The sequence below is a fragment of the Bufo bufo genome, chromosome 1, assembly GCF_905171765.1.
Source record: "Bufo bufo chromosome 1, aBufBuf1.1, whole genome shotgun sequence".
Lineage (NCBI taxonomy): Eukaryota > Metazoa > Chordata > Amphibia > Anura > Bufonidae > Bufo > Bufo bufo.
In genome coordinates this window covers 620576122-620599861 of record NC_053389.1, presented here as the reverse complement: position 1 = coordinate 620599861, position 23740 = coordinate 620576122, and the positions used below count along the sequence as shown (strand labels likewise).

The 23740-nt window shown below is 43.0% G+C and overlaps 1 protein-coding gene across 2 annotated transcripts in view; it reads left to right on the top strand.

The window, feature by feature from the left end:
* The window catches only part of AP3B2 (adaptor related protein complex 3 subunit beta 2), a 102178-nt gene that overhangs the window by 28163 nt on the left and 50275 nt on the right, over positions 1-23740 (top strand). Inside the window, exons 1-5 of one of the 2 annotated variants that reach the window (XM_040413781.1) lie at positions 8697-9733; positions 18032-18107; positions 18182-18256; positions 19431-19526; positions 23043-23203. In XM_040413781.1, coding sequence (XP_040269715.1) covers positions 9513-9733; positions 18032-18107; positions 18182-18256; positions 19431-19526; positions 23043-23203 — 629 coding nt within the window. In that variant the 5' untranslated portion in view covers positions 8697-9512. Of the gene's footprint in view, positions 1-8696; positions 9734-18031; positions 18108-18181; positions 18257-19430; positions 19527-23042; positions 23204-23740 lie in introns of those variants that run through there. The other variant, XM_040413782.1, reaches the window with a different exon arrangement.

Here is a 23740-nt window from a genome sequence, read left to right as displayed (position 1 = left end):
TAGACGCCTGAGAGAGAGATCTAGGGGCCCCCACTCTCAGGACGTACTATCACATAACGTATCGTCTTCCTCTGACACTTTGGGCGAAGATACTCCTGGGTTAATGTCTGGGGACGAACCCATGCAATTAGGGGGAGCTACTCCTGGATCTGCTTTTAAGCGTATTAGTCGTAGGAAAGGAGTGTGTTTTTTCTGCGGACAAAAGAGACATTTTATCGATGTATGTCCATGCATTCAGCGTCAAAAAGAAAAAAAAAGGGGGACGTCTAATTCCCATCTGACTCTTGGAGGGGTCAGAGGAGAGTCAAAGAACGTGCATTTGTCTTTGACTGGTAGTACCCGATTTCTCCTGACTGCCAGGTGACACTAGAGTCCAAGACTGTGGGGATTGAGGTGTTTATCGACAGTGGGGCAGGGGTGAACCTGATTGATGCTCAGTTTGTCCGTATGCACGAGTTGTCTCCAAGTGCATTAGAGAAAATTAATCTCGTTTTTTGTGTTGGAGGGTCTCCTTGCTCCGTTGGTTCTGGGTTTACTGTGGTTAAGCAAGCACAATTCAACCATCGATTGGCAAGCTAGACAGATTCTGAATTGGGGTGATTATTGCGTTGACAATTGTCTGAATACATCTTTTTTTGCTTTAACCACTAAAACATTACCCTCTTTTATATCTGCATTTGCTGATGTATTTTCTGAAAAGTGGATGCCAGGATTTACCTCTGCATCGGGAATATGATTGTCCTATCAACCTTATTCAACCATATCAACCTTATTCCCGGAGCTAAGTTGCCCAAATCTAGGTTGTATAACCTTTCTGGACATGAAAGAAAGGCCATAAGAGAGTATATTACTGAGAGTTTGGCTAAAGGACACATAAGACCTTCCAAATCTCCAGTGGCAGCAGGGTTTTTCTTTGTTACAAAAAATGGACGGAGGTCTTCAGCCATGTCTGGATTTCCGTGAGCTCAATCAGATTACTGTCCGTGTTCCTTACCCCCTTCCTTTGATTCCTGATTTGTTTAACCAGATTGTTGATACCAAGTTGTTCTCCAAGTTGGACTTAAGGGGGGGGCATATAATCTGGTCAGGATCAAGGAAGGGGATGAATGGAAGACTGCTTTTAATACCCCAGAGGGTCACTTTGAGAACCTGGTCATGCCTTTTGGGTTGACCAATGCTCCTGCGGTTTTCCAGCATTTTTTGAATGACATTTTTCATCACCTGGGGGGGAGGTTTGTTGTCGTGTATTTGGATGACTTACTAATTTATTCTCCAGATGTGGAGACTCATCAGGATCACGTTAGACAGGTGTTACAGATCCTAAGAGATAATAAATTGTACGCAAAATTAGAGAAGTGTGTTTTTGCTGTACATGAGGTGCAATTATTGGTCTACCTGCTGTTATCTTCAGGTTTTCAAATGGATCCAGAGAAAGTCTGTGCTGTATTGAACTGGGATCGACCCGAAAATCTGAAGGCTCTTATGTGGTTTTTGGGGTTCACCAACTATTACGGAAAATTTATTCCGAACTAATCGACAATAGCAAAACCCTTAACGGACATGACTAAGAAAGGGACAGATGTCTCAGTGTTGCCTGATTCGGCGTTGCAAGCCTTTTCTGCGGTTAAGGAGTGCTTCGCTTCTGCCCCTATATTGGTGCAGCCGCATGTATCTGTCATGGCTGTGTCTCGGTTTCTGTGTTGTTTGCCGTGACACGTTTGCCGTGCATGCTGGTTGCCTGGGGCAACGTGTAGTTTATGCTGCATGTGTGTACACTTCTCCTTTAAGATTTGTTTCCCTTTCCTGTCTGGTGATTGTGGGGCTAACTACCTGGCTGGGTGTGATCACTAGGTGCTTATATTGCCTGTGGGGGATATATAGGGCTGCTCTCCCTCTGATTGGTGATGGCAAGGTGCTCCAAACTGATGTCGCACCCTGTTCACCAAGTAAATTCAATGAGGAAAAATGAATGGGCACTCTTATAGATGGAATCACATAGACTGAATCTAAAGTAAGATCAATAAGGTTTTATTAATAAAAATAATATCTGAAAAAAGTTATATAAAAAAGGATGAGGTATATATAAAAGAAAAAAGATGGTAAAATATATATATATATATATATAAAAATATAATATATATATATATATATATATATATATATATAAAAAGGAGAGAGTCCAGCGGGAGCACCAGCCAAGGTGTGGGTGCAAAGTCCAGCACGGGGTAACGGCTATACCCTAATATTGTAGAGACGGAAGAAGTCGGAAGAGCCGAAACGTCGCAAGTTTGCCATACTATGGGTGATTAAATCATTTATTTCACTATCATTTTGGAGTGCAGTCCGACTTCTTCCGTCTCTATATATATATATATATATATATATATATATTCAAAAAAAGCAGTGCTGTAGATACTCAGTAAAATGTTCCAAGGATGGAGTAATACTGTGCAAATGTCAGCTGGTGAGCTGTAGAAGAACCCAAAATAAAGTTCCCAAAATAAAATCAAAGTTCGTTCAGGTATTGTGTAACACCTCTAATGTTATACAGAGAGATCCATGCGGAGAGTTGCTGTAATATTGCAAACGGCTTTCCTGGTACCAATAGTGAGTGAATTGGCTGATACACAGGTCAGATTGTTTCCTGAAAAGGTGATAGGTATAATTGATGTATTCAAAAAACAGGTGCAAAAAAAGAAGAAGGAAAGGGATATATATATATATATATATATATATATATATATATATATATATATATATATCCCTTTCCTTCTTTTTTTTTTGCACCTGTTTTTTGAATACATCAATTATACCTATCACCTTTTCAGGAAACAATCTGACAATATTACAGCAACTCTCCGCATGGATCTCTCTGTATAACATTAGAGGTGTTACACAATACCTGAACGAACTTTGACTTTATCTTGGGAACTTTATTTTGGGTTCTTCTACAGCTCACCAGCTGACATTTGCACAGCATTACTCCATCCTTGAAATATTTTACTGAGTATCTACAGCGCTGCTATTTTTGAATCCTTATATATATATATATTTTATATATTATATATATTTTATATATTATATATATTTTACCATCTTTTTTCTTTTATATATACCTCCTTTTTTATAGAACTTTTTTTCAGATATTATTTTTATTAATAAAACCTTATTGATCTTACTTTAGATTCAGTCTATGTGATTCCATCTATAAGAGTGCCCATTCATTTTTCCTCATTGGCTTATATTGCCTGTGGCTGGTAGTCTGGGGTTTAATTGTCCTCTAGCCTCTGTTGGTGCTGTGCCACAAAAAATGGATCAATGGGACTAATACCATAAAATATATAGAAATCTTTATTAGTCAGAATACATAATATTGATCAGACATTAAAGAGAAAAACGACACGGTGGTAGTTTGATACAGAAAAATACAAGGGGCTCATTACCAGGCAATGTCCCTCATAACCATTGTTACAGTATCACATATAACTCTGAAAAGGCACTATCCTATAGAGAAAACATTTATTCCTTTCAAATCTATTATTGTTGTTCCATGTCTGGTCTGTTTTGGTGTGTACGGTCCTGCATGGATGCTAGACACTTCCCTGTCTGTCTGTGCCTTCGGAAGAGGGTGTCAGCATGTTTCGCCTGCTGTTTTCTGTTGCGCATGCTTGTCCTCCAGAGGGAGGGTGAAAGTCAGATTCTGTTAAAGGTGCGGTTCACGGGCACAGTGGTTTCCGTTTTGGTGTGAACTGCTTTCTGTGTTTGAATCTACCCTCGTCCATTTCTCAGTGGTTCCTGTCGCTTGTGCTGTGATGGCTGGCTGCATTCCTTGTTGTACTGGCTTTGGTGTTTGCTGGTTGGGGGATGCTTGCTGGCAGCGACCTGGTGTGAACTTGGTCTGAGTTTGGACGCAGTGTTCAGTGCGGTCACTCTTGGCTGTTTGTTGGCTGGCTGCCTGTTTCCTAGTTGGTGGTTCGGGCGTGCTGGCGGCAGGTTTGGGGTGACTTGCTTGCGCTGACGCTGATCTTTCACTCCCCCCCCCCCCCTTAGTTTTGCGTGTTCCACCTTGTTTCCACATTTCAGATTTGGGAGGGCTTTGAGGGGGAGGAGTATCACGGCTGTGTCTTGGTCTGTGTGTTGTTTGCCGTGCATGCTGGCTGTCTGGGGCAACGTGTAGTTTATGCTGCATGTGTGTACACTTCTCCTTTAAGGTTTGTTTCCCTTCCCTGTCTGGTGCTTGTGGGATTAACTACCTGGCTGGGTGTGGTCACTAGGTGCTTATATTGCCTGTGGCTGGTAGTCTGGGGTTTAGTTGTCCTTCAGACTCTGTTGGTGCTGGAGCTATGCTCCTGTCCTGGGTATTCCATCTGCCCAGATATTGAGGGCTACATAGTGAGACATCAATGTCATCCCATTGTTACCATTTCTTCCTACCTTACCCGTTTCTATGTATGGAGTAGTTTATGTTCAGGGTTTGTGTTGTATGTCTAGTTGTTGTTCCATGTCTGGTCTGTTTTGGTGTGTACGGTCCTGCATGGATGCTAGACATTTCCCTGTCTGTCTGTGCCTTCGGTGAGAGGTCTCCTGGGTTCCCCGGAGGGGGAATAATAAACAAAAAGAGAAAAGTGTACACACATGCTGCATAAACTACACTTTGCCCCAGGCAACCAGCATGCACGGCAAACAACACAGAAACCGAGACACAGCCGTGACAGTATCACAACCTTTCATTGTGGAAGTTGACGCGTCCACGTTGGGGGTAGGAGTAGTCTTATCGCAGGGCCCATCACCTGGTAAATGGCGACCATGTGCATTTTTCTCTAAAGAAAAACTCTGCCGCAGAGAGAAATTACGATGTGGGTAACAGAAAATTGATGGCCATTAAGTTGGCTTTTGAGGATTGGCGTAATTGGTTGAAAGGGGCGATTCATCCGATCACGGTGTTCACAGATCACAAAAATCTGGCTTACCTGGAGTCGGCTAAACGACTGAACCCGAGGCAGGCCAGATGGTCTTTGTTTTTCACCAGATTCAATTTCATTGTCACTTATCGTCCTGGGGTTAAGAACGTCAAGGCAGATGCCTTGTCACGTAGTTTCCTGGAGGTGGTGATTTTGAAAATCCGAGTCCGATACTGTCGGAGGGGGTGGTGATATCCGCTCTATTCCCTGACCTAGAGGCGAAGGTCTTAGAGGCTCAGGGAGACGCACCGGAGTCTTGCCCCTCTGGGAAATTGTTTGTTCCATCAGAATTGCGTCATAAGATGTTTGAGGAACATCACTGTACGGTTCTTACGGGACACCCTGGAAGTAGATCCACTGCCGACCTTATCTCTCATAGATTCTGGTGGTGACTCAGTTTGTGTCTAGATTCTGGAAGTCGTTCTGTACTCGGCTGGGGGTACAACTGTCCTTTTCTTCGGCTTTTCATCCTCAGATGAATGGACAGACAGAGCGCACTAATCAGAGTCTGGAGATTTACTTAAGATGTTTTGTCTCTGAGAACCAGGAGGAATGGTCCTCATTTTTGTCTTTAGCATAGTTTTCCATAAACAATCGTAGACAGGAGTCAACTCATAAGTCGGCATTTTTTGGGGCATATGGGTTTCACCCACAATTTGGCACATTCTCTGGTTCGGATACTTCCGGTATCCCTGACAAGGAACGTTTTTTGTCATCATTGTCTTCTATATTGCGGAAAATTCAAAATAACTTGATGAATATGGGCAACAAGTATAAACGTGTGGCTGACAGGAAACGTATGAATGGTCCGGACCTACAGTAAGTGTGGGTGTCAACAAGAAATATTAAGTTGAAGGTTCCTTCTTGGAAGTTGGGTCCAAGGTTTATTGGTCCATATAAGATCACGGCCATTATTAATCCTGTAGCTTTTCGTCTTGAATTCCTCAGGCTCTGACAATTTAGGCTCCATTCACACGTCCGCATTTTCGTTCCGCTTTTTGCGGAACGGAATTGCGGACCCATTCATTTCTATGGGACCTGGAATTGCGGATCCGCACTTCCGGGTCTGCATTTCCGTTCCCGAAAAATATAGAACATGTCCTATTCTTGTCCGCATTTGCGGACAAGAATAGGCATTTTCTATTAAGTGCTGGCGATGTGCGGACCGCAAAATGCGGAATGCACATCGCCGATGTCCGTTTTTTGCGGATCCACACACACGGACGTGTGAATGCAGCCTAATAATGTGTTTCACAAATCTTTGTTGAAAAGATATGTTGAACCTATGGAGTCGTCCCCCTTGCCACCCGCTCCTGTCATGGTGGATGGCAGTTTGGAATTCCAGATCGCCAAGATTGACTCTCGAGTTCTCCGTAGATCTCTTCAGTATCTTGTTCACTGGAAGGGTTATGGACCAGAGGAGTGGATGTGGGTACAGGCATCTGACGTGAATATCAGTCGTTTGGTGAAAGCCTTTCACAGGTCTCATTCTTTCCCTTTCCCCTTTTTTTTTTTTTGTTGTTGTTTTCTGTGTATTTAATTTCCCTGTTATTTGTTTTAAGGCCTGAGGGAGACTCCTGTTCGTTCTTCCTTTTGGAGGAACAGGTTGTCTCAGTCCTGACATAAGTACCAGGGTATTATAGGCTGTTAGGACACTAGGTATTCCTGTGTATGAACTCAACTACCCTTTCCCTCCTATGTTCGGTGTGGTGTTTACCTCCCACACCCGAACGTGACAATTAGGTGGACATTCTGAGAAAGAACCAAAGGAAAATCAGGAGAAACGACACATAGGAGTATTTTACCAATTAAAAAATTGGCATGTTTTGCCTCATCTAACAGAGAAATATATTTAAAGAGCCTGTGTCAGAATGACCAACCCTATTAAACCGGGCATATTGCCTTGTAGGGTTGATAATGCTGATTAAAACGAAACCTTTCTTTTCTTTTTAGCTTGCACATTGATGGCAGTGTGTTTTAGCAAAATCATGCATTATGGCTTATATGTATGCTTTCATTGGTGGCAGCAAAGCTTCTGCAGAGGGCAGCAAGCACTGTGCATGGAGGAGAGAATACTTTTCTTTCCATCCCAGCTGCTGTGCTCCCTTCTGCAGAGGCTCCACTACCACAGATGAATGGCTACATATTGATCATGCTGACAGAGACTCTTTAATTGTGTGACAACTTATTTAAATCCTTTTTGGGCAATAAGGTCCATGACAATAAGCTGTTTACCCAGTGTCCCACTGCTGGCACCCACAAAAATCATTTGTAATTTAGCTGGCAACAAGTGTTCAATTGACTTGCAGCGTCGCCATAAGGGAAATAAAGCATTAAACCGGCCCCAATGAAGTCAATTGACTGTCCATCTTATGCTCCGACACAAAGGATCCTCCAAGGCAAAAGATTATATTTGTAACCACTCTGATCTCTTCTTAACTCAGAATTACCTACTATGGTATATGAAAATAGCTTTCTAAACAAATTTAAATGAGGCAACACCTTTCTAATTTCTAGATACTGATGATCTATCTTCAGGATAGGTGATCAATATCAGATTGTGGGCGATTGACAACTAGCACCTCCACCAATCTGCTGTTTTCAGCAGCAGCGGGCACCAAGGTTCGGTGCCGGAGGTTGCTGAAAACAGCAGATTGGTGGGGGTGCTGGATGTTGGACCCAGCAATCTGATACTGATGACTTATCATGAAGGAAGGTCGTCAATATGCAGAAGCCAGAAAACCCCTTTAGGCCTCATGTACACGACCGTGTCTGTATTGTGGCCTGCAAAATATGGATAACCTCCACGTGCAATTTGCATGTTTCCTACTCCCATCACTAGAAATTACTATTCTTGTCCGCAATACAGACAAGAATAGGACATGTTCTATAACTTGTGGAACGGACATACGGATGGAGAAAGCACATGGGTGGTGTCTTTTTTTTTGCAGACCCATAGAAATGAATGGGCCCTTGTGCTATACACAAAAAATGCTGATCAAACACGGATGCAAAATGCGGTCATGTTCCTGAGGCCTTAATCTGTTCACGGACATCTGATGTACCAGTCATCTTGCAGACAGAGCTGTACTGTAATGTATATGGCCAGCTTTAGACTTGCTGTCTCAATGGCTGTTTTCCAGACGGTGAACAGAGACGAGTTTTTAAATGAACTGCACATGGATGGCATCTTTGTGCGATCCGTTTTTTTCCGCGAACCATTCGCTTGAATGAATGAGCCATGCGTGAAAATCAGAGCAGGACGGTGCATACAACGATAGTCTGTGCAGAAAACCGCTCATGTGCATATGTCCTCTCAGTTGAATGGGTCACTGTTCAGTCCAAAGTGCTGTCCGTTCTAAACTTCCAGAACAGAAACATCCTCAGCCTGAAAGGGGCCAAAGGCACAAATAGTGATTTTTGCTACAGTCCAGCCAAAAATTCTCAATCATAGTAAAAGTCAATATGATTTATGGAGTAATTCTAGTAACATGGTCTGCTATTCCATAATATAACCTAAAAGGGTGTTTAAAGGGTAGGCCAGACTATTGATGGTGGACTGAGGAGGAGATGCTGTAGGTGGGAGTGTGGGAGTCTGAAGGAGGCCGTGTGCGCAGCACATCATCTAGGCTGAGTCATGTTCTCAGAGATGTGTGTATGTGTGGGAGGGATGGGAGAAGCTGGAGGAGGGGAATGACCTGCAAACGTGGCTGGGAAATGACTGAAACAGGATCAGCTGGTAAAACAGAAGAAAAGAACGGAACACTGGTGTAGGATATAATATATAGAGCAAGAGGGAACAACAGGACTACCAGGTCAGATAACAGTGCTAATATTTGTGTAGAAGGGGAATGGAGCGAAATGACGGGAGGATGGAATGAAAGAGGGTGAGGACAGAATAAGATATGGTAGGAGAAGAAGAGATAATGGTAGGCGAGGTAGAAAGGAATGAATAAAGTGACAAGGCTGAAAAGGGATACTGACAGAAACGAAATGAGATAGGTAAGGAGTGGACAGGAGGTTGGCTAAAAAATACAGGCGGAGGAATCTGTAATCTGATCCTCAGTATAAAGACATCTGGAACTTGTACATTGCACTCTATTCATACATGAATGGGAACACATTATGTCACTCTAAATACGAGGACGGCATTAAGTGTACTCTCAGGCAGCACATGGTGCATTCCCATGCTTACAGGTGGATGGACGATCATGCTAAATTCCCTATGCATACCTTCTTATTGACCATACAACACACTAAGTCATCTGTGGAATATACTGGATGTCACGGAAGGATCTCAAAGGCACCATTTGGCATTTTCCATTGGACTTAAATTGAATGAGCCCACCAGATATGAGACTCATAGCCATACAGGAATAATCTTCTCTGAGATTGTCCAGGATCTGCATCTGATCTATGCAAAGCTTCTTTTAACATAGCAACCTCTCTGAATGCTGCCTTGATACATGCTGCACATTGTATTAATTCCTCTAATACATTGCATTTTTTGGTTCTGGCTGGAAAGGGGCATCCAGCATCCACCAACCAGTTATGACGCCCATGCAGAAGTTCTTGCGATTGCCGGTGACAGCTGTGAATTTAGTAAAGAATCACCGATCAGAGGAGGCAAAAAGCCCTGTTTTGACACCGGATGGAGGGATCCAAACATTTTACAATGCACTACAAGCAGATGAACTGAAACTACTCAAATCTCCAGACAGAGAAACCAGCACGGAAAACAGCGGATCCGGCTCTCAAAGTCAGCCTTTCCGGTATGGAGTGCCTGGCACCTGTAGGGTAAAGTTTGAGACAGCATACATCAGCTCTTTAAAGATCAAAATCAATTTACATTGGTGCATTAGTGCCTAGGATGTCATCTGTAATGCAGTGGATTCATGTAGCACATAAATATGTTTTGAGTTGTCACAGTTATACACAAGATGATAATATTGCTTTATTGACTGTTTTATAGTGGACATAGGCCTCAGTGAGGCATTTACCTTAATATTATGCCCTGTTCTTCCAGTATTTCTAATTTTCTCTCCTGTTCATGTATTCCCCATGACCAGGGGTGAACCACCATCGAGGCGAGGCGATTGCCTCAGGCAGCACCAGGTAGGGGCAAGAGGGGGGCAGCGGAAGGGGGATTATCTGTTTCTGCAGTATAGTATTGGGAAGCACTGTGGGCACAGCATGTGGCGCTGTATTACCCTGTATGTTTTGTAGCTATGTATGTAATGTTTTCCAAGTATGTTGTTAACAGTAGTGCTGGAGGGAAGGGGTTAGGTTAAGAAATTGGCATTGGGAGTTTGGGGCGCCGTTAGAGTTTCCGCCTAAGGCAGCAGAAAGGCTAGGTGCACCCCCGCCCATGACCCATGGTATTTCTGTCCACACTACTCTAATGCAGACATAGAACTTTTGAGCATGCCCTCCCTCAGTCTCTAGAATGTCACCTGCCTACTGTAGATGGAAGCAGGTTGCAGCATCTAGCAAGGAACAGGACATGTCCTTCTCAGGGGCTTGTGAGCTGGAAAGTAAATAGAAGTGATGAAAAGCAAATCTCTCCAGATCTGTCAGAATCAGGTAGAAAGAAGGCAGCGCTGGTTAAATAGAGCAAATGTTTAACATTAAGTCCCAAGATCCATTGCTTTCATCATGCTAGCGATCATGGTGGCATTAATCTCACCATATTGGTGGAAATGCTAAGAATAATAGTGAGAGGAAACCTGCAACTATAGCAAATGGTTATAGATTATAAACTGGTAATCAGAAAAATCTACACAGCATGGCAAGATATTAGAAGAGAGGTTATTACAGAGGCATAGGAATGTGTTAAGCCTCATGCACACGTCTGTGGAACACGGACCGTGAGATACCGGCCTGGATTCCTGCTGAGTGCAGGAGCGCACGGCGTCATTGGTTGCGCTTCGTGCCGCCGCTGCTGTACAGTAATTCACTCGTATAGATAATACGAGTGAATTACTGTACAGCAGCGGGCGCGCGGCGTCATAGCAACCAATGACGCCGTGCTCTCCTGCACTCAGCAGGAATCCAGGCCGGTATCTCACGGTCCGTGTTCCACAGACGTGTGCAAGAGGCTTTATTCTGTGTGCCACCAGTTGGCTGGGGTGTGCTGACATTTCCCATGAAGTGGTACAGTTATAGTTACTGACCATAATCAAGAACAGGGTGGTACAGTTTGTGGAGGGCATTCTGACTTGCTGGGTATAAAATAGTGGTGAGAAGTCTGACACCGCAATGTTCATTCTACAATGGAAGTGTCAGAGTCAACGAAATTAAATTTCAACAGAATTGCAATCCCCTACTACTGATTAGCCAAAACTTAGTGTAGATGGTACGGCATCCATTGCAGGATGGAGTCACTCTTTACGTTTTTTTTTTTTTTTCTGAAACATTTCTTGTTTAATGAAGAAAAGGAAAGTTCAGCAGCTCTCACCTGCCCCTCCTTCACCTGTGAGCACGGACAGCCCGTGTCAGGTCCGGGCAACAATGTAGAGAAAGTTTCAAGGAATCCAGCTCCACTTTGGTAAAAGGAATCTTTTATTTTGCTTGCGGTAAAATCTCATCCATAAGTGTACAAAAATAGCAGTCTTGTCTACGCGTTTCGGGCTACCAGAAACAATTCCAGCCCCTGGTGTCATGAGGAAGGGCTGGAATTGTTTCTGGTAGCCCGAAATGGCCGCAATACAGCAACGGGCCGCACACGCCAGTGTGAAAGAGGCCTAAGGCCTCCTGCACACAAACGTATTTTTTTGCGGTCCGCAAAAACGGGTCCCGTTTTTCCGTGATCCGTGACCGTTTTTTCGTCCGTGGGTCTTCCTTGATTTTTGGAGGATCCACGGACATGAAAAAAAAGTCGTTTTGGTGTCCGCCTGGCCGTGCGGAGCCAAACGGATCCGTCCTGAATTACAATGCAAGTCAATGGGGACGGATCCGTTTGACGTTGACACAATATGGTGCCATTTCAAACGGATCCGTCCCCATTGACTTTCAATGTAAAGTCTGGAGTCCCTTTTATACCATCGGATCGGAGTTTTCTCCAATCCGATGGTATATTTTAACTTGAAGCGTCCCCATCACCATGGGAACGCCTCTATGTTAGAATATACTGTCGGATATGAGTTAGATCGTGAAACCTCATTTCCGACAGTATATTCTAACACAGAGGCGTTCCCATGGTGATGGGGACGCTTCTAGTTAGAATATACTACAAACTGTGTACATGACTGCCCCCTGCTGCCTAGCAGCATCCGATCTCTTACAGGGGGCTGTGATCAGCACAATTAACCCTTCAGGTGCCGCACCTGAAGGGGTTAATTGTGCTATCATATCCCCCTGTAAGAGATCAGGGCTGCCAGGCAGCAGGGGGCAGACCCCCCCCCCCCTCCCCAGTTTGAATATCATTGGTGGCCAGTGCGCCCCCCCCCCTTCCTCCCTCTATTGTAATAAATCGTTGGTGGCACAGTGTGCGCCCCCCCCCCCCTTCCTCCCTCTATTGTAATAATTCGTTGGTGGCACAGTGTGCGCCCCCCCCCTTCCTCCCTCTATTGTAATCGTTGGTGGCACAGTGTGCGCCCCCCATTGGCCCCCCTCCCTCTATAGCATTAACAACATTGGTGGCCAGTGTGCGGCCTCCCACCTACCCCCCCCATCATTGGTGGCAGCGGGTTACTAGCAATAGTACAATAGTAAAAGATTCATACTCACCTGGGAGCTGCGATGTCTGCTTCCGGCCGGGAGCTCCTCCTACTGGTAAGTGACAGTTCATTTAGCAATGACACTTACCAGTAGGTGGAGCTCCCGGCCGGACACGAACATCGCAGCAGCCGGTAAGTATGAATCTTCTACTATTGTACTATTGCTAAGTAACCATGGCAACCAGCGTCCTGGTTGCCATGGTTACCGATCGGAGCCCCAGCGATTAAACTGGGACTCCGATCGGAACTCCGCTGCCACCAATGATGGGGGGGGGGGGGAAATGGGAGGCCGCACACTGGCCACCAATGTTGTTAATGCTATAGAGGGAGGGGGGGCCGATGGGGGGCGCACACTGTGCCACCAACAAATTATTACAATAGAGGGAGGGAGGGGGGGGGGCGCACACTGTGCCACCAACGAATAATTACAATAGAGGGAGGGAGGGGGGGGCGCACACTGTGCCACCAACGAATAATTACAATAGAGGGAGGGGGGGGGGGGGGGCGCACTGGCCACCAATGATATTCAAACTGGGGAGGGGGGGGGGGGGGGGGGGTCTGCCCCCTGCTGCCTGGCAGCCCTGATCTCTTACAGGGGGATATGATAGTACAATTAACCCTTTCAGGTGCCGCACCTGAAGGGGTTAATTGTGCTGATCACGGCCCCCTGTAAGAGATCGGGTGCTGCCAGGCAGCAGGGGGCAGTCTTGTACACAGTTTGTAGTGTATTCTAACTAGAAGCGTCCCCATCACCATGGGAACGCTTCTGTGTTAGAATATACTGTCGGTTCTGAGTTTTCACGAAGTGTTCTTTCACGGACCCATTGACTTGAATGGCCATGAAACACGGATCACGGATGCGGCTGCAAAACGGTGCATTTTCCGTTTTTTCCACGGACCCATTGAAAGTCAACGGCCACGGGTGCACACAACGGTCGTGTGCAGGAGGCCTAAGGCTGAGTTCACATCAGGGTTCAGCCTTGAAATTTCCTTACTCCGTTATAGGAGCAGGAGAATGGAAAGGACGGATTCGGCACACAACTGAGCCTAAGGACCCCATAGACTATAATGGGGTTCATTAGGTTTCCGCTCAGAGGAAGATTTTTGAAGCAGAGACAAAAGTAGTGCATTCAGGACTTTTGTCTCCGCTTCAAAAATCTTCCTCTGAGCGGAAACCTAACGGACCCCATTATAGTCTATCGGGCCCATAGGCTCCGTTTGGCTCAGTAATATAACGTTCGGCTATAATGGAGCACGAGAACAGAAAGGCTGAACGCTGATGTGAATTCAGCCTAAGGGCTTATTCACACTACAATGATTTTATTCACCAAAAAATGTGGCTCGGGTGCGGTCCCATTCACTTCAATGGGGCCGCAAAAGATGAGGACAGCACTCCATGTGCTGTCTGCATCCATTGCTCCGTTCCATGGCCCCGCGGACAAGAATAAGAATTTCTATAAAGGGCCGTCCGTTCTGCAAATTACGGAAGGCACACGGGCGGCATCCATGTTTTGCGGATCTGCAATTTGCGGACCGCAAAATACGTCACGTTCGTGTAAACAAGCCCTAACTCATTGTTTCTGAGCAGAAAATCATCCTGTGTAAACAAGGATCTGCTGCCCAGAAACAATGAATCTAAATGTGACGAGCAATCACAGTAGTAATCGTTCATCCCTATACAACAAAGGAGATTGCGGCTTGTAAATGCAGATCTCTCATCTGCTCACGATCAGACAATTTTGGGGACCAAACGGTTGGTTCCCTATAATTTCCTGCACAGTCGACCCATGTAAAGTTGTCTAATTCCTGGCAAGATGGCGTAAACTTAGACAGGCTGTTTAGACATGCACAAAATTTATCATACTGGGCTCAGACTCTATGATAAATCTAGTGCAGAGATAGGCACTTTGCGACAGCACCGGTTTTTGTCCGGCCAAATCCTGACACTAAAGCCAGAAACCAGCTGAATCCCTGCCGGGTCCCATTATAGTCAATAGGGTCTAGCGGTGCTCCATCCATTTTCAGCTATGCCAGATACGATGAATAATTATTTTAATGCTATTGTGAAATTAGCCTTAGGCCTAATGCACACGGCCGTTTTTGTGGTCCGCATCCGAGCCGCATTTTTTGCAGCTCAGGTGCGGACCCATTCACTTTAATGGCACGGTCATGTGCATGAGGCCTTACTCTAGAATTGTGAGAGTTATGTGCTGTAGACCAAAACTAGATGCACTAAGAATGCACCAGATTCCAGGAAATTTTGGAGCATTTTACGGCAACATCTAGGTGCACTCACATTAGTAAATGTGGGCCATTTTTAATAATGACATACGATAGGCACCTTAATCATTAATGAGGTTGTCTGAGTTAAATAAAATCTGGGGCAGCCACTATAAAAGGTATGAAATAAAAGAAACAATTATCCAGTTCATCCCTGACACCATCTTCCTGGCTGCAGCAGTGACACTCCATGCACACAGGTGTGCAACCAATCATTGGCCTCAGCAGTATACGGGACATCACTCTTGAAGCCACTGATTGGCTGCAGAGGTGACCTTTATACATGGAATATCACCAATGTAGTCAGAAAATCAAAGAACAGTCGTGAGGACCGGAGAACAGCGCAGGAAGCAGCAGGGGAGAAAAGGGGTCAACATCTTTTTTATTTTTTTTTTTATTTTTTTAGACCATTTACAGGGGCTATCCCAGTTTTTATTTAACTCAGACAACCCCTTTTACATTTTTGAATATTTGATCATTTTACAAATTGATATTATAAATATATTTTATAATTTGTCCTAAGTCATAATAAACTTAAAGGGAACCTGTCACCAGTTTTATGGTGTCCTAACTAAGGGCAACATAAATAAGTGACTGATTCGCTTAGCAAAATGCTGGGTCACTTTCTTTAATTGACCCAGTCAATCTGCCAACATCTTGTATTGAAAAGCTCCAGCTGATAATGATGAGTCCTGAATATTCATGAGCTCCTGACTCTCCCCGCCCACCTGCTGCTGAATGACAGTTTGTTTCCATATGAACCAGCAGCAGGTGGGAAGGGGAGTGGCTATAGCTCTGAATTAAATATACGCTGGACTCAATGACATCACGCCGGACTCAAATCAGCTCATTAGCATGCGGCATGTGGCATCTTTGTGTGTATATTATGAGATAACCATCTGTCACACCAGTAAGTGAATACATCTAAGGCACTTTTTAGTAGTTAATGATTGTATATAATTAGTTAGATTATGATCAAATATCCACATGACAGGTTACCTTTAAAGGTGTATTCCGGTTATAACTAGGGGTGAGCGAATCGACTTCGGCCCTGTACAGTATTAGAATGTATTGGCTCAGATGAGCCGAAGTTATTACTTCGCGAAGTCTCGCAAGACTTCGGGTAGCAACTTCAAAAATAAATTTCTACTGTTAAAAACCTTTTCCCGAACTCAGTTCCAAGGTACCACTTGGAACCGAACCTGAGTTCGGGAAACTGTTTTTAACAGTAGAAAATAATTTTTGAAGTCTTGCAAAGTAATAACTTTGGCTCATCTGAGCCAATACATTCTAATACTGTACAGAGCACTCGCTAAAGACTTGCCTGAATGCCGGATACGGCATTTTTTTCCATAGGAATGTATTAGTGCCGGATCCGGCATTCAAAATAACGGAATGCCAGATCCGTCCTTCCGGTCTGCACATGCGCAGACCGAAAAAAAGGTTAAGAAAATAAATGCTGGATCCGTTTTGCCGGATGACACCGGAAAGACGGATCCGGCATTTCAATGCATTTTTTTGACTGATCAGGCATTTTTAAGACTGATCAGGATCCTGATCAGTCTTACTAGTGCCATCAGGTGGCATACATTTTGGAGGATCCGGCAGGCAGTTCCGGCGACGGAACTGCTTGCCGGATCACTCTGCCGCAAGTGTGAAAGTAGCCTAACATATACATGATATATTTGTTAAACAAGTGCCTCCGATTGATCCCAATACCGTAATCAGCATCTATCGTATCACATAGGGTTCAATTGTAACTCAGTGTATCTGTTTAATGTATACATTTTTGCTGGACGGAAAAGCATAGCATATTATACTTTTTCCTTTTTTCGCAACCTAAATATTAAAAAAAAACATGATGTGAACACAGCCTTAGACTATTCGTCATTACTAACTAGAAGGCTATGTACATAGCATCATTTAATGGAATCAGGGTTGCTGCGGACACCATCTGTGGCCTAGCTTCCCCTTTCATCCTAAGGTAATAATACACGACTAATGAATATTTAAAAACCTACTGTTAAGTTATAAGGTAGCAACAGGCTGAGGACACTTAATACTTTCATCTTCTGTTAATACATAAATTATAATGGAAATAAAAGTATGCAAAGGTTGTGAGCTCCTTCATAAAACCTGAAACTTATCTTAGAATACATATTAATAAAGTAACACACTTATATTCAGACATATCTGTATTTACAGCATACATACAATTTACTGTTAGAATTTCAGGTGAAAATACAGTTTCAAATAAATACACATCCAAAGTAGGTATCTAAAAGAAATGTGATACTTTTTTTGAATGTCTGGATGTGTTAGGCTACTTTCACACTGCCGGATCCATGCTGCCGCTAGTGCACGTGTGCCGCTGGAGGTCCGCTCCGGCCCGGCCCCATTGACAATAATGGCGGACCTCCGGCGGCAGGCATGCACTAGCGGCAGCAGGGAGAAGGCTGCAGCTAGTGTCAAAGTAGCCTAAGGTAAAATGCAGCCATGTACATGGCCTTATTACAGTTCCATACAAGGAGTATGTTGTATGGAGCGGTAATCCGGCATCTATAGAAGTATATAACAGAGATAGTGAAAGCATGCAGAAATACCAAGAGTGCCTACAGCTTTATAGGACAGAACCATATCGCCATTTAGGCTGTGTGCTCTGACTTGTGTCTGAGACCATATGGTGGCTGCGTTGACGCAGGTTTACCAGATACAGATATGTAACGCACACAACTGAAGAATGAAAATATACTTTATTTGTAAAGTACATGACTGCACCACCTACGTACGCATATTAACAAAACTTTCAGAAATGTTATGGTGTACCGTATTTACACAGGCTGGTAGTATGTAGCAGGATAAAAACACTTGTATGTCACTTTTAAAAGTAAACAGCTTATTAACTGCATTGCAAAACTCCAGCAGTCCCCAGTGCGTGTAAATACAACCACGAATCGCATTCAGCAATAGTAGGGACATATTATTACAACCATTGTCAGTCAAGCGCACGTTTGCTGGACATTAGCAAGCGGTTTCATATTTAAGCTTCTTTTTCTTTATGTTTTAATTCAGACATGATGACTTGAAAGAAATGTTGGACAGTAACAAGGACTCTCTGAAGTTGGAGGCTATGAAACGGATAGTTGCTGTAAGTAGCTTACTTTATTTATTGCTTTTCACACATTTATATTATCTTATGTGGTGTTATGTCTTTTTTCTTAGATGATAGCTCGAGGAAAGAACACATCGGACCTGTTTCCAGCTGTTGTGAAAAATGTGGCCTGCAAAAACATAGAGGTGAGGTGGCAAATGTACATATGCTGGTAGGTTAAAGGAAAACTAAACAAAGTCAGTGGCTAATATTGATTGAAGCTTACAGGAAGATAGTTTATTCTCTCATTTATACATACGTTTAGCGCACTGATGGACAGCCATTTTCAGATCTTTCCAGACATGTTCGATTGGGTTCAGGGCTCTGGCTGGGTCACTCAAGGACATTCACAGAGTTGTCCAAAAGCCACTCCTGTGTTATCTTGACTGTGTGCTTAGGGTCGGTTTTGTGTTGGAAGTGGAACCTTTGGCCCAGTCTGAGGTCCAGAGCACACTGGATCAGGTTTTCATTAAGAACATCTTTGTACTTTGCTCCATTTAGCCTCACCTCAGCCCTGACCAGTCTCCCAGCCACTCATAAACACCAAACAGCATGATGCTGCCACTTTATGGCCAGTCTGCTATAAAGCATTGGGTTCTTAGTCACCTCTTTTATCAAGGCCCTTCTTCCTTAGTTTGGTGGGTCAGTTCTAGGTAGAGTCCTGGTTGTTCCAAACTTCTTTTATTGAAGACTTATGGAGGCCACTGTGCTCTATTTTTTGTACCCTTCTTCAGATCTGTGCCTCAACCCAATCATGTCTCTGATCTCTACAGGCAATATTCTACCCCTCTTGGCTTGGTTTTTGCTCTGATATGAAAAATAAATAAATAAATCATACCATATTAATAACAATAGATATTTTTCTAAAGCTTGAGTCGGTACATTTCTACCGACACCGACTCCATCCAAAACTAGCTTTGATTCCACAGCCCTATGCAGTACATGACCTGATGTATGGGTGTCACATCACTGCTGCGGTCTATCATTCCCTGCAGCAGTCACATGACTTACTTTAAAATAGATGTCTACGTGGAGAGATCCACATAGCCGCCGGGGCAGTGATGGAGCCGGTAACCAGCGGCGAGGATTAGGAAAGTATTATTACTACCACGTGTCTGGCCACGCTGGGGGGTTCTGACGAAAAGGTTACCGGGGTGAACAACCGTTTTAAGACCAAAAATACCCCAGTCATAAAGAATGTCAAAAAGTGACACTGTAATGAGAACTGATAAATAGGGTACAAGTAACCCTGCTGTCAACTTTATGGGTTCCTCAAATTGAACCACGTATTTAACCTTCAGCAATGATGTATCTTTTCAGGTGAAGAAATTGGTTTATGTTTATTTGGTTCGATATGCAGAGGAACAACAGGATCTGGCTCTTCTCTCCATTTCTACCTTTCAGAGAGGATTAAAGGTTGGTTTAATAATGCCAATGGCATTCTTAATGTGTGCCGCTGTTTGTTAAATGTAGTGCTTTCTTAAAGGGAATGTATCATCTGAAAATGAACTATAGTTTACATCAGTTTTTATGGTAAGGATATTTTTGTTTTTAAAGTAGATGTTTGGTGTTCTTTCTATTTTTCCATGTCATTCTCTGTACAATACAAATGCTGAAATCTTGCAGTTTTCACTGTGACCACTAATGCTCAAAATAAGCTAACACCTCCTGTTTTGCAGAGATCACTTCTCAGTAGTCATGTCATTATCATCACAGACAAACTTACAATAAAACAAGAACGCCCCTATTTTAGGATAAAACCATTGACAATAGGTCCAGGATCCGGAACGACAGTCCAGGATTTTGGCACTAAGGGCGAATACCTACTGTGTGGAGGCACAAAGGGGGCATAATTACTGAGTGGGAGTAAAGCAACTGTGTGGGGCATTAAGGGGGCATAATTACTGTAAAGGGGGGGTCTATAATGAGACATAACTACTCTGTGGGTTCACTAAGGCAGCATCGCTACTGTAAAGGGGGCACAAATGGTGCATAACTACTGATACAGTGGGGACTGGGCAGGATTGGGTGTGTACAGATAGATATTGGGTAGAATCAGAGGCGTGGTTTAGTGTAAAAAAAAAATTGCTGTGCCACACTGCATGTGCTGCTGCTGTTGTCTGTCCTTGGGTTTTTCAAAAGTTGGGAGGTACTGTATGTAGTTAATAATCACATCTCATCTCCTCTCCACCACAGCATGCTTACAAAACTCTCATAAAAGTCAGGGAGCCATCTTCAGACACTGGATTTCTATGTCCATTTGTCTTCTGTATAGCATATCTCTGAACTGTTGTTAAAGGGGTTGTTCGGGTTCAGAGCTGACCCTGTATATAAGCTCCCCTTCACTCATTTACCATGTACGAGTGGAGCATCGGAGCATTTCTAGCTCTGATGCTCCCCTTGCCCTGTGCTGCATAGCACAGAGCAAGGGCTGTTTGTTTACTGCCGGTGACGTACCCGGCTTTTTCTCAGTATGCTAGGCGGAGGCCCACCACTAATGGTCGGTTTTAGCGCTGCCCTAGCCTGTAAAAGTCTCCACCTAGCATACCCATATGAAACTTGGTACATCACCGGTAAAAAAAAAAAAAAGGAGCTCTTGTCCTGCGCAATGGGGAGCAGGGCAAGGGGGAGTATCGGAGCTAGAAATGCTCTGATGCTCCACTCAGACCTGGTAAATGAGTAAAGGGGAGCTTATGTCCGGATGCAGCTCTGAACCCACCAAGCACAGCAGTGGCTCGGGCAATAGCTCCCATAATCATGTACAAAAAAAAAAAGGATAAAAAAAATAACACCAGAATATAAACAGAGATTAGTAAAAAGAATATGTAGCAGTAGATGGTTTTTAATCTCTTCCTGCCCCATGAAATACAATTACGTCATGGTAAGTGACCAGGTCCTGTGAACTGCAATAACAGTACATCATGTATCTTACTAGGGCCATATATGGAATATTTCTAAAAACTGCAGAATCAATAAATCAAGAATGGATTTAAATTGAAAATCTGCAATAAAAAAATACATTTAGTTAATTCCTGTGGTTTTGGGGGGATTTCTAATATTTAGGCCCCTTAAAGACACTTCAGAACGGAACTGTTCCGTGAAAAAAAAAATGGTTTTGGAAATTTCCTTTAAAATGTGAAAAATTGCTGTGAAACTTAGAAGCCTTATCATAAAAAAAAAAGGAATCTATTTGCCAGCATAAAGTGAACATATGGTAAATGTTAATTATTAGCTATTTTGTGCGCTATGGCTATCTGTCTTAAAAGCGGAGCAATTGATTTTTAACATTGCTATTTTAACCCCTTAAGGAGTGGGACAGTTTTCGTTTTTTACTCCCCACCTTCTAAGACCCATAACTTTTTTCCATTCACACAGCCTCACTAAGGATTATTTTTGTGGGACTAGTTTTATTTTTTAATGGCACCATTTACGGTAATACCATATCTTGTCATATCTTGTTTTGTTTTATGGCGTTCACTATATGCTAAAAATCACATGACAAGCTTATTCTGAGGGACAGTACAATTATGGCGATCGCAAATTTATATCGTTTTTATTTTTCCTACGTTTTCATTTTGGGGTACATATGACCATTTGATCAATTTGTATTCAATTTTATGGGAGGGGCAAGGTGACAAAAAAGACAGCGAACTGGGAATTTTTTTTCCATTACAGCCTTCACTGTACATTTTCATATTTCAATAATTCTGACATTTCCAGACATGTCAAAACCTATTATATTTATATTTTTGTTATTTATTTATATATGTAAAACTGAGAAAATTATTTTAATTTTTAGTTTCAAAAAGTATTTATTGGTTTTTGAGGGAATGAATATCGGCAACATACTGCCAATGCACCCCTTCCAGGGCAAATACATAAAAGATAGAAATAGGATATAATAAACAATAAAGAACGGTACAAATGATCTGGTATCTAGTCAAATATTCAGACTGCAGTATATTCATACAGAGCAAATATAGTCCTAAGTGACTCTGTATGACTTCAACACTTTTCACAGATGAACATAATAGTGTAGGTCTGGAACAGCATAGTATGACATCCAGGGGGACCATATTTTTTTTTTAAATGCATTACCCTATCCATACGAATGGCTGTAAGTTTCTTATAGAGCATTATTTTATTGATCTGTCCAATGACTGCTTTGAGATTATTTTAATTTTTAATAATTTTTTTAAAACTTTTATTTTTTCACTATAATTTTTAGCCTCCTTAGGGGACTTTTACATGTGATCTTCTTGCTTGTACCATAGACTGCAATAGTATACTACTGCAGTCTATGAGATTTTCACTGGCTGCCTGTCAAGCTGTCCCTTGGGCACAGTTTTTTTTAGACGGCCCTCTATGACACTGCTTAGAGCCTTCACAAGGCCCCGGGCTGTTATATCAACCGATAAGAGCCCCACAATTTTGCCACAGTGGCTCCAATCTAAGGGCAGAGGAAGCCCCCTCTCTCTGTCCAACACCACAGATGCCACTGTCACTATTAACCACAGCATCTGAGCAGTCACCGCTATTGGCATTATCTCAGATCCCAGTCATTGTGGGCAGGTGCCTGCACCCACCGTGTATGAAGTGGGATCAGATGATGATCCCACTCTATACACCTCTTGCGCCCCACTGACGTACCATTACGTCAGGAGGCATAAAATTAATTGATACATGTTATAAATAAAAACAAAATATATCAACTCAAATTTACCAGTGACATAACGTACAATCTGTCATCAAAATAAAAACAATCTCAGAATGGCTTGGATTAGTAAAAGCATTCCAAAGATATTACCACGTAAAGTGACACATACCAGATTTGGAAAAAATGGGACTGTACTGGGGTTAAATGGTAAATCCATTGATGCTATAAATTATCATAAAAATATATATTGACATTACCTGTATTCTCTCTTGCAGGATCCAAATCAACTGATCCGTGCCAGTGCTTTGCGTGTTCTCTCCAGTATCCGTGTGCCAATCATTGTGCCAATTATGATGCTTGCAATAAAAGAAGCTGCTTCAGACATGTCTCCTTATGTACGAAAGACAGCAGCACATGCTATCCCAAAATTGTATAGGTAACAACAAGATAACAATTAAACTTGTTACAAAGTGTCTGTATTAGGCATAAAAGCACCTTGCTAGACTTCATGCACATGGCAGAGCTGAATGCACCCATGCTGTAAGAAGGCACATGGAGTGCCTGGAGTTCTGTACTACAGAGCTGTAGACACTCTGGGGTCATTTATCAAACAGAAATAGGTCTACATTAGGCGTATTTCTGGTGCAATCTGCGACTTCTCCCCGCTCACGCCAGGTCTAAGGCACAAGAGTATACAGTCAGGTCCATAAATATTGGGATATCGACACAATTCTAACATTTTTGGCTCTATACACCACCACAATGGATTTGAAATGAAATGTACAAGATGTGCTTTACCTGCAGACTGTCAGCTTTAATTTGAGGGTATTTACATCCAAATCAGGTGAACGGTGTAGGAATTACAACAGTTTGCATATGTGCCTCCCACTTGTTAAGGGACCAAAAGTAATGGGACAGAATAATAATCATAAATCAAACTTTCACTTTTAAATACTTGGTTGCAAATCCTTTG